This window comes from Citrus sinensis, chromosome 3 (assembly GCF_022201045.2).
Source record: "Citrus sinensis cultivar Valencia sweet orange chromosome 3, DVS_A1.0, whole genome shotgun sequence".
NCBI lineage: Eukaryota > Viridiplantae > Streptophyta > Magnoliopsida > Sapindales > Rutaceae > Citrus > Citrus sinensis.
The window spans coordinates 16,128,885-16,146,312 of NC_068558.1; the positions used below are offsets into that span (position 1 = coordinate 16,128,885).

A 17,428-nucleotide genomic window follows, 5' to 3' on the forward strand; every position below is an offset into this window, starting at 1 on the left:
GAGACAACTTTATATCTTCAAAATTATTTGTTTCAAGATATCAATAAATAATGTACTCTTTTTCCTTTACTAATATTTTTTCCATAAGTTTTGTCCCACTTTTTTTAGTAAATTTTTATTGAGGTATTTTTCTTTTGTAATAAACATCTAAAGGGGAATGTTATGAATTTATTAAAGTAAATGTGGATGTTCATAACATGTATCTCTTAATCTCTCTAACTAGCAACCATTTACTTTTCTATCCCACTATCTCACAAAGAATTACGATTTATAATGTTTCCATTAATTTCGTATTTGTATAATTATAAAAGAAGAGCTCATCTCTTTATTTCGTACACACTTAAAATGAATAAAATCAATCTATAATATATTACTTTTTTATTTCACTCTTTATTTTGTGTTGCTGGCCACTATATATATACACTATATGTATGTATGTATATGTATGTATATATATATATATATATATGCATATTTGTGTTTCATCACCGAATTTAATTTAGTATATGTAAGGGTATTTTTATCTTTTTATTACTGCCACCAGATGACCTTTTGACGGAAAGTATATGTTAGATTCATCAGGTCCAATAGTATTCATCATACCCCGGAGAAGATGAGGGTAAGCTTAACCCGCGCATGCCGTTTCTATACATCACCAATCACTCCAAAACCCTCTTTTTTTTCACCTCGCGCCATTTTAAATCAACCCTTTTCATCATCATCATCATCTTCTTCTTCTTCTTCACATTCTTCAACCCCAAAACCCAAAACTCCACTCTTTTTAAAGCCACCAAAGTACTCAGCAACACTCTCCGACCTCAAAAAATGGCACAATTGGGCCAAAGCCCTCGCCTCCTCCGTGCGGTCCACTTTTGCTGACGCAGACAACGGCCCTGACTCCTCTATCCTGTTCCGAGAACTCAACTGGCTCATTGAAGACTCGCTCGAAGACCCGTCACTGATTCCTCAACTGGGTTTTCAAAACAATTCTCAAAGTGTGAGATTACGAATTGGATTGGATGAGTTGTATGGTTTGTGGAAGCAGAGGATTGAAAAGAGAAAGCCATTTCAGTATTTGGTTGGGTGTGAGCATTGGAGGGACTTGGTGTTGAGTGTTGAAGAAGGGGTTTTTATTCCGAGGCCGGAGACTGAGTTGATGGTTGATTTGGTGAGTGATGTTTTGGTTAGAGATAATGACGGGTTAAGAGATGGGTTTTGGGTTGATTTGGGGACTGGCTCTGGTGCCATTGCTATTGGGATTGCTAGAGTTTTGGGAAGTAAAGGGAGTATCATTGCTGTTGATTTGAATCCTTTGGCTGCTGCAGTGGCGGCTTTTAATGCCCAGAGGTATGGACTACAGGTTAGTGAAGTTGATAGTTATAATCTAGTGATTTAGGTACTGTGTGGAATATGATTTCTTTAGGCTTTTTAGATAATTGAGTTACAATTATTATGGACAACATATAAAGCATGATATAGTAATGCTATGAAATTAAATTATTAATTTTTAATGTTTCTGATATACCTAAACAAATGGTTGATTGAGGAAGCGAAGTTGGTGTCTTTGGAGATAGTTGTTAGCTATAGAAGTACAGATTTGTAAGGAGGATTATCTTAAGATGAGAGAGGAGAGGTATCGAGATGAAGGTGATTGGTTAATTTGAAATCTTAGTTTGTAATTTTTACGAATGTTTAAGGGTCAAATAGCCTTTTGATGTATATGGGGGAAATAAACTTGTCTTAATTTAACTCACTAATGGATGGTAACATTCTCTTGTGGCATGATGGGTACTAGGTAGGGTTGGAGAGTCAAATTGTCAAGTATAAAGTTAATAGAACTGTTTGTAGTTGGAACAAATTTCACAGAGTCGATGGAACTTTACATTACATAATAAGTTATTACATTTACTGGAAAGGATTTACTGATCAATAAATTTAGGACTACTGAGTGAATTCTCCCATTCCTTGCGCGGGAATGAAGTTTGTTGATTAGGCTTGTGAAAATGGAAAAAGATTTTAAGAGACATCCAAGCAAGCCTTTACATTTTGATTTGTTGTCATGAACTTTATGATGACCTTGTGGGCTTGTAAAATAATATGGAGGAGGACTGGGAAAAAATGCTATCTGAACTTCAGTGAAGTACTAGTGTTTGATTTATTTAAAGTTAGTAAATTTTATCTTGTGAGGGAGATACACAAGAAAGAGCACTTTTTGTACTTCCATATGCATTTATTCATGAACATATCAAATGTGTTTTTACTCATTTCATCTTGTATGGTGTCTTCTGGTTGAGATAGTCTTACTTTAATGAATATGTCTGCATAGCTTTTATGATGCAGTAACTAAAAAATGATGAGCGATTCTTACTTTTGAAAATATCTGAGTCTTAAGTACTCTAGCAACTGGCTCATTATAGGCGCAGAAGAGTTAAATAGGTTTTACCCTTTCGAGAAAGAAACATAATATTACACAATAAAGGTAATATTATGGTGGCTCTTGAATGTCATAATGCAGTTTGCTAATTCTTTAACCGGTCATCTTATTCCCTTTTGCATACCAAGTTGTATAGTTGTATCCAAGTTATTTTGAAGCTCAGTAATCGTTTGATGTGAATTCAGGATATAATTGAGATACGGCAAGGATCTTGGTTTGGAAAATTAAAGGATGTTGAAGGAAAACTTTCTGGTGTTGTCAGTAACCCACCATACATACCAAGTGATGATATCTCTGGGCTACAGGTGGAAGTTGGTAAACATGAACCGAGGCTTGCATTAGATGGTGGTGTTGACGGCTTGGATTATCTTCTTCATCTCTGCAATGGGACTGCTTCAATGTTGAAACCCGGTGGGTTTTTTGCATTTGAGGTACCCATCTCTTCTTTCCTAGTAGAAGTTGAATTCACTTTTTCCTTCAAACCACATAAATATCATGTTGTTGAGATTCCTTTTATCTGCACTAGTTCTGGGATTTTTTTGAAGGTTAGAATTGTATAAAGCTCAAAATTTCTATCCCTAAGTTTTGGCTCTAATAAAATTTAAGGACTGCACTTGCTTTCAGAAATGGGAAGGTTTGTTGTTGTCCACTAGTTAAAAGTTGATTGCTTGAATTTATTTATGCTTCTTACTGCAGACAAATGGTGAGAAGCAGTGCAAGTTTCTTAAAAACTACCTGGAAAATGATTCTGCATGCAGCTTTTGCAATGTAAGCATAGTATCTGACTTTGCTGGTATTCAGCGATTTGTAACCGGATTCCGCCAATGAGCATTATGATTTTCGGAGTAACATTCATGTACCAGTCATCAAGGAAAGGCTATAGCTAGATCAATTTTGCCCATTTTGGTACTGTGTATAACATTGATTACTCGTGTATTTTTTTGAATTCATTTCCTTATTTTTTTGGCCCGCGAAACCTTTCAACCCAAGGGTTGATCTTGAAAGAGTCATCAGCTAGTGCAAATACTTTAATGTTGTCATGTGGTTGGTGTATAAAATTTTGGCTGTGACAAATAGTCAAAGAGGATAAACAAAAGAAAATTTTTGTAACTTTGTAACATGGTCTTTTGGTGCTTTACAATTTATGCCAAATGTTTATAAATGTATTTGAACTAGGAAATTAATTAAATTAAAAAAAAAATGCAGCGCGTATATTATAAATTAGTTATATAAACTCGATCATAGCCGAAGGATTTGAAGAATATGGGCCCATTGGGTATTGTTTTCCAATTGCTGTTTAATACCCTCTTTACCTCGTTTCTCTGTCTAATTACTAACCCAAACGGATGAATTGCTTGCAGGCTTGCTAATGTAGTGACTGCTGCTCTCTTTGTACCCACTCATTCTTCATGGCAATTCAAGGGAAGCCTTTCTATTTTCAAGGAAAAAAATGAGAATGAAAATTTTATTTTTAAATTTATTTTTAAAATTTAAAAATGTATTCGGTATCATTTTCAAAACTAATCTTGAGAATAAGAAAAAGTAAATACTAAATACATTCTGTATGAATATTTTAAAGAATTATTATTGAAAAAATTTCCACAAACTCAATATTAAGTAATGTATATTAATTTTTATTATTTAATTAGTTTGATTAGTTTAATTTTAAGAATTAATTAGGTGATATTGTTAATTTTTTGTTTAAAGAAAAATGATAAACTCTACATATTTGATTTAATTAATATATAAAAACATAATATTATAATGTTTATAAAAAGAAAAGATTATTATGAGGGGAAATTGATTTTTTAGGTATTATAATAATAATAATAGTGATAATAATAATGTTGTTGATATTATTTTTATTATTTTGAGAGATGGTGGAAGAAAATTTTTCATTTTGGAACTTAATACTGTATTGGGAAACAAGAAAAATAAGAAAAAATTTATTCTTATTTCCTTTTATTAAAAATGTAGAATGTTGTGAATGTTTTTTTGGAGGATTCCAAATCGGTCCACTCATGAGTACAACTATTTTAATGGAATAGTTGTATTATGTAACTGAAAGTAAACGCACCATCATATTAATAATGTTAGTGAAGAGTTCATTTGTTAAAGTTAGTGAAAAGTCACTTTAGTAAAGCAGACTCTTCGCCTACACAGATGAATCCAAGTTAGACTTGTAGCTGCTCTCATCAATTCAATATATTCATTCTAAATCTCATTTTTCTTTCCTCTTTGTTCTTCTTCTTCTTATTTCATTTTTGTTCAAATTTAAGCTGTAATCTACATGGTTTCTTTTTTCAAGAAATTGTGCTAATTGATTTCTTAGAAATATCTAAATCAGTTATCTTCAAATTTATAACATAGAAAGAATTTTATGTTTGCAAAAATATTTTCAGAAACAATGGGTTGAGGTGCTTGTTTGGGCGCGCTTTGGGCTTGTAGGACCAATGTTTAACTGGACATGCAGCAGGTTTGATTTTGAATTTGTGTCTTCCTAATTACTGCACGAGTGGAGCTATTGGCACCCCTACATTATTCTTACAAAACCCCACTTTAAATAAAATTACAATTAAGGACAATTGAAAATTAAACACATATAAATTTTTTTCCAATAAATTACTTAGTTCATAATCAATCCTTTTCAAAAAAAAAAAAAATTCTATATGTTACTTCTTATTTAACTAAAATAAATTGTACAAATTTAAAATAATATATTGTTCTCTTTTGATTTCTTATTGATTAAATATTTTTATATTTAAAATTGCTTTAAAATTATAATTTTAAATATGTGTTATTTTAGCCAATGATTAACACTAAAAAACTTATCACCCATATAACTTTTTAATTTAATTTGTGTGTAGATTAATAATAAAATTAAAAATAATTAAAAAATAGTATAATAATACTTTGAGTTTTAAACAATAAAACAAATCAAATGAAAATTGAGAATTTAAAAAAATGTATCTAAAAAAAAGAATATTTTCGAAAATAAAATGAATATAACTAAAAAGGGAGTTTTATGAGGAGATGAGAGGGTGCCAATAGTTCAACTCTTGCTGCGTTTATACAAATGGCCAATGGGTGCGTTTAGAATCCGTGAAGCGAGGGTCGTAGTTTTGGGTACGACTAGAATTTGGGCTGCATATGGCAACTTGCATTATAGCGTAGATTGATCCGAACAAAAGTAAAAAATTTTGGTTACTGATTTAAAGAATACAAGTAGAATCTTTACAATATAGTAAAAATAAATTTGGTGGACTATGTCACTTTCTTGTACCCTAAATTTCACAACTAATACAACTAACTGGATGCTTCATCTGTGAATCAGAACCATTGTAACTGGGCATTCTATTTCTAGAACTCTTTGATGACATTTATCCCCCAAGATACAAATTTTTATTTATTTATTTTCATTTTATTTGTTTATCACAATTGCTAACCATTCATTCCCTTTTTGCTTTTCTCGTAAAAAATCAAAAAACCAAATTACTTGGAGACATGTTTCTATCATCGAACTCCATAAGCTTATTAATAATTGAAACATGGCTTTTTTTTAATTTTAAAAATAATGCATAAGTAGAAATCAATCTACCTCAAATTTTAATGTAAGCTAGACTCAAATTAGTATAATTTTTGAGTAAAATTTATTTAGGTACAATTTTTTTTTTAATAGGCCTTCAAAGGACGCAATTTTTTATTGACGATATTTATGCTGAGCAGACATCGTGCTATTAAGAATATGTATTTAAAAATGCTGAGATATATTGTCCTCTTTCATTCTTGTGGGAAAGAGCTCAGAACCACACCGATTGCCGAATACGAAAACAAAAGGCAGGACTTTTGCAATACATTTGAAAATTCATTTATTTTTAGGACGAGGACCCAAAAAAAGAAGAATTAAATAATATTCAAAAATTGAGGGAAGAGGACACAAAAAAAAAAAAACAAACAAAATAGAAAACGTTAATACAAACGGCCTTATCAGATAGAAAAGATTTAACAGGCAGGGAATCAGCCACACCCACTGATACACATACCCGTTGGCCCACCCAATTTAGCATTCTTCCTCATCACCACCAGAAAATACTTTAATTTCCGGCCTTTATTTCTCTCCACATGAAAATAGTGTAGCAATTTTATCAAACACCTTCTGGGCATTTAGCCTGTTGAGGTAAGATTTCTCATTACATGTCGTTTCTGTCATTGTAGAATAATGAGAAATTGAAGTTGTTTGATACTTAAAATTGTAATTGAGCATGTTGGTTCTAGTGGGAACGATGCCGTCTTTGGCTTCGTTGGTTAGTTTAGGAAGTATAAGTGTCACTGGCACAACGAGTTGTTGTTCAGAATCATCATGTTGTTCTTTAGTTAAGAGAGTTTCTCTGACAAAACGCAATTTTAAGGGTAAAAAAAGATGGGTTTGTAAATATTCTGTTACCACACAAACTACAACTACAACTACTGATTTTATTGAGCAAGGTAATGGGTCAGCTGTGTCGTTTGATTCTAACACGTTTAGGGGAAGAAATAGTGATAATGATAGTGATGGGGATGATAATGGAATTGTTCTAAAGCCTGCTCCCAGGCCCGTGCTGAAGTCGTTGGGAGTCAAGGGTGGAGCATCTGTTTCGGGTGTGAATTCAATGGGTTGGGACCCTTCGAGAGTGGGTGAGGATTCGGATGAGGAGGAGAGGAATAAGGTGATTGAGTCACTTGACGAGGTTTTGGAGAAGGCTGAGAAATTAGAGACTAGAAATGAAAGTGGGAATGTGAGTGTAAATAAAGCGACGCTGCCTAATGTGAGTGCTGATACAAAAAATGGTAGACCAATGAATTCAGTGGGAGCAAAGAAGAGTAAGACTTTGAAGAGTGTGTGGAAAAAGGGGGATTCTGTGGCAAGTATACAGAAGGTTGTAAAGGAAACACCCAAGACTAAGGTAAAAAAAGAGGAGCCTAAAATGGGAGGAGACATGAAGATGGAGTCTCAGCTGAATATTCCTCCGAGGCCTGTACAGCCACCTTTGAGACCTCAACCAAAACTACAAACAAAGCCATCAGTAGCTTCTACACCTGTGATAAAGAAACCCGTTGTTTTAAAAGATGTGGGGGCAGGTCAAAAGTCGTCCACCATTGGTGAAGCTGACTCAGCCGTGAAAAATAAAGAACGGAAACCGATTTTGATTGATAAGTTTGCATCCAAGAAACCGGCGGTTGATCCTCTGATTTCTCAAGCAGTCTTGGCCCCAACGAAACCCGGAAAAGGACCTGCTGGAAAATTCAAGGATGACTATCGTAAGAAAGGAGGACCTCGGAAACGAATTGTTGATGATGATGATGAGATTCCTGATGAGGAGGCATCTGAACTGATTCCTGGTGCAGCAAGGAAAGGGAGGAAATGGACTAAAGCTAGCCGGAAAGCGGCTAAACTTAAAGCTGCCAAAGATGCGGCTCCTGTCAAAGTAGAAATTCTTGAGGTTGGGGAGAAGGGTATGTTGATAGAGGAGTTAGCTCGCAATTTGGCCATTGGCGAAGGTGAAATCCTTGGTTCTTTATATTCAAAGGGTATTAAGCCTGAAGGGGTACAAACTCTAGACAAAGACATGGTGAAGATGATATGTAAAGATTATGAAGTGGAAGTCCTAGATGCTGATCCTGTTAAAATGGAAGAAATGGCTAGGAAGAAAGACCTATTTGATGAAGAAGACCTGGACAAGCTTGAAGACAGGCCTCCTGTCCTTACAATTATGGGTCATGTGGATCATGGAAAGGTAAGTTTTATACATTCTGCTAATCTTCAGTTTATTAGATCTTATGCATCATTTTGAGATTAATTTTCTATTTTAGTGGCAAGATTATGCTGACATGTTTGGTTTGATCCATTTGGCAGACAACTCTTTTGGATCATATCCGTAAAACCAAGGTATGTTGAAGCCTATTAATCTCGTTATGGTTTTCCAATATTTTTGCTCTTTTCCCCGCAGAAAGTTTAAAGTTTATTGTTAACTGGTGCTTTGGTTTTCTTGGTGATTTCTCACACCTTTTATACATATTTCTGTCTGCATTAGAATTGTTACTCGTTTTTTCTAGAATTATATTTGGTTAATGAACTCCTTAAGCCATATGCAGTTATGGGCAGTATGACACAGAGGCTTGATTGCTAAATTTTGCAGGTGGCTGCTGCAGAAGCAGGGGGGATTACACAAGGAATTGGGGCGTATAAGGTGCAAGTACCTGTCGATGGCAAATTACAACCATGTGTTTTTCTTGACACTCCGGGACATGAGGTAAATTTTACCGTTTAATTAGCATATTGAACTTTCGCTCCCTTTGCCTAATGGCAATATTTTTCCTTATCCTTTCCACTGGATCATATTGTATCAGTTGTTTTGATAATTTTGTTTTCCAGGATGGTAACACACTCATCTATGAACTATAACTTTCTTGCACTTTTCTTACCTTTAGATGATATATGTAATGTCCGCTCTGTAGGCATTTGGGGCTATGAGAGCTCGTGGAGCAAGAGTGACAGACATTGCTGTCATTGTAGTGGCTGCTGATGATGGGATTCGTCCTCAAACAAATGAGGCAATAGCTCATGCCAAAGCGGCTGGAGTTCCAATTGTGATTGCTATAAATAAGGTATGTCAACTATAATGCAACTCTTGTTTCAAATGAAAGAGGATGAAACTACTGGAAATTTACAATACTTGTGCATATACTCTTATTGTTGGCCTAACTCTCCATCTTATTGTTTCCACTACACCAGATAGATAAAGACGGAGCTAATCCAGAACGAGTCATGCAAGAGCTTTCTTCCATTGGTCTGATGCCAGAAGACTGGGGTGGTGACATCCCAATGGTTCAGGTTCTTATCATTTAAGAGTATATGCACCATTCTTTATATTTATACCTTTTGTTAACGCCTATACTCTGTCGTAAACAGATCAGTGCTCTCAAAGGGGAGAAAGTAGATGATTTGTTGGAAACCATTATGCTTGTTGCAGAGGTGAGCCAATGATAGATTTTGCTGACATGTTGGCCTTATTCTTCTTGCAATGATAATAAACTTTTTTTTTCTTGGGTAATCTTGGTCATCTTTGTGGTTGTATTTTTTCCCTAAAAGATTAGTTACTAAGAGATATGTTGCAATGAATATTCTTGTTTCCTGCTGTTGTGAGATACATATGAGTCTGCTTACTAGGTACATACACAGAGATGCATAGGAATGTATTTTCTTTTGCGCTGGACTCTCCTTTTTTTATTTTTTGGTTATTGGCAAAAATTGGAGGAGGTATAACTGTGTCCTATGACATTAAATAAGTCACCTTTTCAAATATATTTATGAGTGGACTAGTTGTTCCCTGTGCTTGAGATGTGAAATATTTGTGTTGCTTCTTTTTATCCAGCTGTCAAATATTCTTATCATATGTGTGTTTGTTTTCAGTTGCAAGAGTTGAAGGCTAATCCTCATAGAAATGCAAAGGGCACAGTTATCGAGGCTGGTCTACACAAATCTAAAGGGCCAGTAGCTACATTTATTTTGCAAAATGGGACACTTAAAAAAGGGGACGTAGTAGTTTGTGGAGAAGCCTTTGGAAAGGTTCGTAAATTAGAGTTTGAAACTGAAATTTTATTTAAATCTCGAGGGTAGATTTCACTGTTTACTCTTTTCTTATATGCTGAAGTAAGAGCTGCTCATTCCTTATGAAAGATTTGTGTATATACAATATTTAGCTTTTGTTTCCATGCTCAGGTACGGGCTTTATTTGATGACAGTGGGAATCGTGTTGATGAAGCTGGACCCTCTATACCTGTACAGGTTTGTAGATAATAATTTTTTCCATATTTATTCTTGTTTATGTAAGCATCCTATTTCTTTAGTTACATTTCCAAATGGGAGGCTTCTGTTTTGGGGAATACATTTTCCCATTTCTTGGTTCATACAAATTCAAACCTAGCAGTGCTTGTCAGACTCTTGGAAAATAGTCAGATTTTTTACAATGCAAGTGGCCTATTTAATTGGAGTTAAATGCATTATACCACATGGTTGCATAAGATATGCACTTGTATTTGTGATTGGAACAAAACATTGGACACCTTTTAGTTGTTTTCTACTTTTGTGCCTTTGTGTTTTAAGATTTATATAATTACCGGTTATCTTTTCAATGTATTCTTCAAAGCATTCTCATTGTACCATGTCATCCATTGCTTAGGTTTAGTGCTTGATAGAAAGATTGTGAAATTTGGGTCATCTTATTGCGCTATTTATATAAGGGATAATCAAGTGTTCTGGTAAGCACTTATATGTTGCTCCATGAACTCTGTTAAGAATGATTTAAATGAATTACCCAATTTGGTCTTGTAGGATTCCTTCCAACTTTGTGGTAAAGTTGAATCTCAAGTAAAAGTCCCTTTTGCTCTTTATTTTGAGAGTACTTTGTTAAATAATAGTTAATTTTGTTTTGGAATTGCTTCGTAATGACTATATGTTCAACTATAGTTGTAATGAAGGATGTAAATGCTATCAATGCATCCCCTTTTCCCCAACCTCTTATCCCCCAAAGATATAGACAATGTACCATCGTACCATTTTTACATCTTGTTGCATAGATGGATCTTCAAACCTGTGACAAACGGGGCCCTGTGTTTGATATGAAGGTAAAACTTTCCTACCAAATTATGAGAAATGGTAAACAGAGCAGCCTAATGTTTTTGGATCATTTCAACCAGCAATATTCTCTTGGAGTGCCCCTTTTTCCCCTTTTATTCTTGTTTAAATTTATATATCCCAATGTGATGCATGTGCATATTAAAATTTTGTAAGAAACCTAAAATTATACAATAATTAGCAGAAAGAATGAAGTAGAGGGGTCAATAATATTGGAAAGAGTTTCCAGTAGGATGCTGTAATGGGGAAGGCAAATAAATGTTAGTTTTTGTATTTTAGTTGTCCATGTGTTAGCAAGTTTATATTTTTGGATTTTTATGTTTCTAATGTTTCAGATGCTGTGTAAGATGGTTGGAATTATGGGTTTTGTAATTATCAGATAATGTTTTTAATTTATTTGTGCTATGCTGTTTCATTATGCTTAGAGTCATCTTAGGGGTTACAAATATCCTCTTCACCCCCCCCCCCAGGGCCCGCGCGGGTATTATGACTGTGCCAATGATGTGACCCTTTGGTTTCTATCCTAGAAATAAAGAGTTCGTTTCCGTTCTCCATTTCTCTTCCCTCTACCTCTTTTGTGGGAAAACCACAATTATAGTCTTTAGGGTTTCTTGAGAATCAAGTGCATATGAAGAGAAGAGTGCCTATGCCTTGTAACGATTCTTCTAATGGTTCTTCATCGTTAATACAATTTTCCATTTCTTATCAAAAAAAAAAGGAGAAAAGTGCGTATGAATCGTATAAATCTTGTGACATTATTCTCAGTGTTCTACAAAGTGTCTTCATGGAGAAACAAAAGAAGAAAGTTATCATTGGGATATTTGTGCATGCATTTTAATTTTTTTTGTATTCTTTTTCACTTTTTTACAAAGTTGGTGATGTCACTCACCCTCAAATATGGCATAAGATGATAACAAAATTGAAAAGTAATTTGCATTTGATGATAATGTCGAACATTTCCTTAGTGAAAGGTGTGGTCTAATCGCTATCATAAGATTCAGTGTTTATTTCTTACACTAAAATTCCCTGGCATTTATTTATGCAGATTATTGGGCTGAATGGAGTTCCGATTGCTGGTGATGAATTTGAGGTCGTTGATTCACTCGATGTAGCACGTGAAAAGGCAGAAGCACGTGCTTTTTCATTGCGTAATGAGCGAATATCAGCTAAGGCTGGAGATGGGAAGGTCACACTTTCTTCTTTAGCTTCTGCAGTTTCAGCAGGGAAGCTGTCTGGATTAGACTTGCACCAGCTGAATGTTATTATGAAGGTTGACGTTCAGGTAAAGCATAATATTTTGTATGAAACAGCATGCATTTATCTTGTTTCTGCATTGCTAGTTCATGTTATCATTATGCATCTGACAAGGGTACTGGTTGGTTATTTTCCCATACAAGATAATAGAAATGTTTTTTATTTCTTTCTAGAAGGAAGTGTATGCTCCTATACTAATGGTTCATATTTAGACTGCAGCTGGTGATAGTTTCTAGTTATGTATTTGAAAAAGTGAAAATTGCATTGAAATATGAGACTTTCCTACAATTAATGCCTGGAGTTGCCTCTGACTTGGACCAGAGTTTTCATTTACCTAAATAACAGAATTTTGAAATCTTAAAAGAAGCCATCATGCGGTCCTGATCTCACCAGAGTAAGCTTTTGGAAGTTGTTCTCAGAATGTTACGAGATTTTCTCTGTTCTTGAATTGTATTGAAGTACAGATGGTGTATTGCATTGATAATCATCAAGGTTTATATTTGGCATGCAACTAAATTATATTGTCGTGCCATGTCTAGGGATCCATTGAGGCTGTCAGAGAAGCCCTGCAAGTGCTGCCACAAGATAATGTCACTTTGAAGTTCCTCTTGCAAGCGACAGGGGATATCAGTGCTAGTGATGTTGATCTTGCGGTTGCTAGCAAAGCCATTATTTTGGGTTTCAATGTTAAAGCACCAGGATCTGTTAAGACTTATGCAGATAACAAAGGTGTTGAGATTCGACTATACAGAGTTATCTATGATCTCATTGATGATATGAGAAATGCAATGGAAGGACTGCTAGAGACTGTTGAGGTCAGTTCAAGTAGGAGATTTTGTATCTTTATTTCTTTTCTTTTGGACTTGTATCTTTGACAGCAGTGGCTTCTAGATGTGGGGAAGGGGCTGGGGTCCTTAATAATGATCTGGCGGTTTACAGTTGAGTGTTACTCTTCATTGTTTAACAGTGCCTAAGGAAAGATGGTTCTTGGCCTATCATAATGTGGTCCTAGGATCTTATGGTTCAAGACTTTAAATTTTTGTTATTTTGTTTTCCTTTTCTCTTCAATTCTTCTTACTGAAGACTTACGGAGAGTTACTGCTCATTTGTTAACAGGAACAAGTACCGATTGGCTCAGCTGAAGTCCGGGCCATCTTTAGCAGTGGCAGTGGTCGTGTTGCTGGATGCATGGTATCAGAGGGAAAATTAGTGAAAGGCTGTGGCATTCGGGTCATTCGAGATGGAAAGACAGTCCATGTTGGTGTGCTTGATTCTTTGAGACGGGTTAAAGAAAATGTAAAAGAGGTATGAGTTTTAAGGCTATTGTTATTTTTCTTCTGTCACACGATATGTACATTGCCCTAGCAGGCTTATGATTGATCAGACTTTCCAGCAAACTTGATTTGATATTGTCTCTTTGGCAAGTACTTACAGAACCTGCATATTGAATGTGACTATTTGATAAATTGTCATATGATACACAATTGTAACTTCAAGCATAGTATGGCAATTGTTTAGCAATCATTGATTAATGGAAGTTTTAATACATTTAGATCCGTTGGATAATGAGCTTGTATATAAAGTAACTTTAGATTTATGGGAGAGATGTCAGGACTTGTGTTCTAGTGATGAAATGTGTTCTAGGGATGAAATTTGTCCCACATGATTGGTCAGGTTCCTGATGATTTAACTTTAAAGTCAATAAATTAGTTGTAGGATGTCTGTTTTCTAAAATGAAGTTATTTATTTTTATGCCATCGTTGTGTTATTAGAATGCTGTGCATTTTGCCGCCTTGTTATGATGCAAATTCATTGATCCATTTTCCCTAAACACAGGTAAATGCTGGATTAGAGTGTGGTGTTGGAGCTGCTGACTATGATGATTTGGAAGAGGGAGACATTATTGAGGCCTTCAACTCCATTCAGAGGAAACGGACCCTTGAGGAGGCATCAGCTTCAATGGCTTCTGCATTGGAAGGAGCCGGAATTGAATTATAGAAAGATTTTATTATAAATCAGCTTATTAGCTCGATGAGATCCGTGCACTCATGCCAAAGCCGGCGTGCAACCATCCAATCAGTGCTTCAAAGTTTCTCATGAGGTACACTTATTGATTAGTTTCCTCCACATGCAATTTATTTCCAGGTGTGGGCTGAGTATGCGAGCTTGCTGTGATTTTTGTCGATTGTTGTATGCTAATCAGGTTGTACATAACAATGTATGGCAATTGGAGCTCCTTTCTGTAAAGGATGAACATTTAAGTTCCTCAAGATGCCATGTGGAAATATTGTTTTTGTAACATCTAAGGAAAGTCAGAAGCAAAGAGAAATGAAATCCACAATGTTTGAACAGATTATTTGTGAATTCCGGAAACAGATGTAACTGTCAAATAAACATTCATTATTTACTCGGCATTTAATTACCATGAATTTAATCGCAATTTGTGTTCTTGACAACTACAACTAACTAGGACTATCATTTTCGATCAAATAGGAGGTAATACAAATTGTATATTGGGAATTCTGTTCTGAAATTAGAATGTCATCTACAAATGATGCAAAGAGAAAAGCAAGGGAAGCTGCTGAAGAGTTGCAGGATAAATATTGGAATACACAAGGAGATAGCTGATATTTCTAAAAATCATATGTTTGATTAAATTTTTTTTGTCCTTTCATTAGCAAGGAGCCTGACGAAAAGAGAAGATTTTGTAAATAGCCTAGAGAAAGATAAAAGGAACATCTCTGCAAATAAAAATATAATTACCTTCAGACGAAATTATTTATCAAAATAAAATATATTTAACTGAATACAACTTATTTTTAGATTCCCTTAAATCAAAATACATTTACGTGATTTGGTTGACCACCTGAGTTTTAATTATAACATTTAGTTTTTTTTTTTTTTTGAAGAATTATAACATTTAGTTAGTTGAACAATGTTGTGCTCCACTGCACCTCACAGATCAACCAAAAAAAATATTGATATACGTCTTATAGCGAACTTTAGATTTTTTTTTTCTTTCTCTAATTTTTTTAAAATGATTAATAAAAAATATAAAAATATGTATGTATTTTCTTGATTACTCTTTGATTAGTTTATTTCTTTCAAGTATTCCCCTTTTTTCTTATATTTCGTGCGTGATTAAAAGCTTCATTAGTTTTTATGGAGTCTTCATCATACAAATCAGTCGCCGTAGTAGAGCGGATTGCCAATGATACCCATATAAAACGAACACTCCTTGTAATTCCAATGATACCTATACAAAAAAACAAAAAAAACAAACAAACAAACAAACAAAAAACTGACCCAAAAATAAATAAAAATAATATCTTGTTAAGGTTATGGATAGAATGCACAGTCAAAACTGCTACATTAAAATTATGAAAAAATATATATATACAAGTAAAATATAATGGTCACTGAATTACAAGATAAAAGCATACATATTTATAATAAAAAATTTATTGAAATCTCTTAGATCGATACTGTAAATTAGTTTGAATATTTAAATAAAAAATCTAAACACAAATCCATGCCATCAAAATTAAGAGATTATTAACCTCGCAGATAATTTTATAAAAACAAAAATCTCAAACTATTTATAATATCGAAATAAACAGAGGAGTTAAAATAAAGAGTGCAAAGCTAATGATGATGTTTCTTTTCTTGAATTTTGTCTCAAATAAATAAAAATTTGAGAAAGAAATATTTATCTTAGGGTATTACTATTATATCAACCAAACATATTAACTACAAATTTAAATTCTTAAATAAATGTTGATTATAGAAATGCTTAAAAAATGGTAATATGGTAATAATTCTAGAAGAGTGGTGATATAGTCTTTTGAGTTTATTTATTTTTTCATATGTTAGCAACCATGAACTATATTCTAATTTTTTAAAAGAACAATGATATTCGGACATAAAAATTTAATAACTATAAAATAGAACAAGGTAAAATTAATGTTGGTTTGAGTAATTGAAAAATAAAGTAAACCAACATAATTTTTGATAGGGGAAATTATATCTGCACTACCTCTTTTTTATCATATGTACATTTAATCATCACAAAATTTTGACATATTCTCTACACCACCTTTGTTTCTAAACTTATATCAATAAACCATTTTAATACTAACAAAGTTAGAATCAATTAAATAATTTAAATAAAATAATTATTTTACCCCTTAATGAATTAAAAGACTATTTTATCCTACAAAATTTTAAAAAATAAAAAATTGTAATTACAAAAATAGCCCTGAATGTAATAAAACAAATAAATCTCAAAATCCAAGATGTTAAATTTTGTAATTATAATTTTTAAATGATAATGTTTGTAATTATAATTTTTTTTATTTTTCAAAATTGAAAGAAAGCTTTGAATGTTAATTTAATTTGCATTGTATAAACTCTTTGCTTCTCTTTGCGGCCCTAATTAAGATTTGCTTAAGCAAAATTTCGTATGCACACTCTCCCAAAAAAAAATTATAATTACAAAATGAAAAATAAAAAATTATCATTTAAAAATTATAATTACAAAAATTAACATATTACATTTTAAGAATTATTTATTTTATTAAATTTAAGGATACTCCTATAGTTACAATTTTTTTTAATTTTAAAAATTTTGTAGGATAATATAGTCTTCTAATTCATTTAGAAGCAAAATGATTATTTAATTTAAATTATTTAGTGGACTCCAACTTTTTTAGTGTTAAAGTAATTAATTGATATAAGTTTAAAAATAAGGATAGTGTAGAGAATATGTCAAAATTTTATGATAAATAAATGTACATATGACAAAATAGAGGCAATGTAGAGATATTTTCTTATTTTAGTATCTCACATTATTTTTATCACCATTATGTCTTGTCTCCTTAGCATGTACTTTTCTTTCTTTTTTTAATTTTTTTTAATAGAAATTATCATTTTCTCATTAAAGTTATTCTGACGATTTGACATATCAATCAGTACCACAGGTTGTTGAAACATGCATTTTACCACCAAATGTAAGTACATTAATATTTAACAAAAAATGAGTTAAAAGTCAATTTTGTCCTTGGAAC

At 33.2% G+C, this 17,428-nt stretch overlaps 2 protein-coding genes across 4 annotated transcripts; both read left to right on the top strand.

Annotated features, from left to right (window-relative positions):
- The first annotated feature begins 538 nt into the window (after positions 1 to 538).
- LOC102618910 (uncharacterized) lies at positions 539 to 3,444 on the top strand. 2 transcript variants are annotated; one of them, XM_052436615.1, is made up of 3 exons: positions 539 to 1,360; positions 2,620 to 2,845; positions 3,131 to 3,273. In XM_052436615.1, the coding sequence occupies exons 1-3, from the start codon at positions 614 to 616 to the stop codon at positions 3,139 to 3,141; spliced, it is 984 nt and encodes a 327-aa protein (XP_052292575.1). In that variant the 5' UTR covers positions 539 to 613; the 3' UTR covers positions 3,142 to 3,273. The 2 variants fall into 2 exon arrangements, with proteins under 2 accessions (XP_052292575.1, XP_006478062.2); XM_006477999.4 differs by having other exon boundaries at positions 541 to 1,360; positions 2,620 to 2,865; positions 3,131 to 3,444.
- A 2,937-nt stretch (positions 3,445 to 6,381) lies between these two features.
- LOC102630147 (translation initiation factor IF-2, chloroplastic) lies at positions 6,382 to 14,713 on the top strand. Of its 2 annotated transcripts, XR_008052945.1 has the most exons (13): positions 6,382 to 8,208; positions 8,328 to 8,360; positions 8,611 to 8,724; positions 8,930 to 9,079; positions 9,207 to 9,305; positions 9,384 to 9,446; positions 9,885 to 10,040; positions 10,194 to 10,259; positions 12,154 to 12,390; positions 12,902 to 13,177; positions 13,479 to 13,667; positions 14,199 to 14,463; positions 14,566 to 14,713. XR_008052945.1 is itself a non-coding variant. In XM_006477949.4 (12 exons), the coding sequence occupies exons 1-12, from the start codon at positions 6,697 to 6,699 to the stop codon at positions 14,358 to 14,360; spliced, it is 3,057 nt and encodes a 1,018-aa protein (XP_006478012.2). In that variant the 5' UTR covers positions 6,383 to 6,696; the 3' UTR covers positions 14,361 to 14,713. The 2 variants fall into 2 exon arrangements, 1 of the variants encoding a protein (XP_006478012.2); XM_006477949.4 differs by having other exon boundaries at positions 6,383 to 8,208; positions 14,199 to 14,713.
- Positions 14,714 to 17,428: the final 2,715 nt, after the last annotated feature.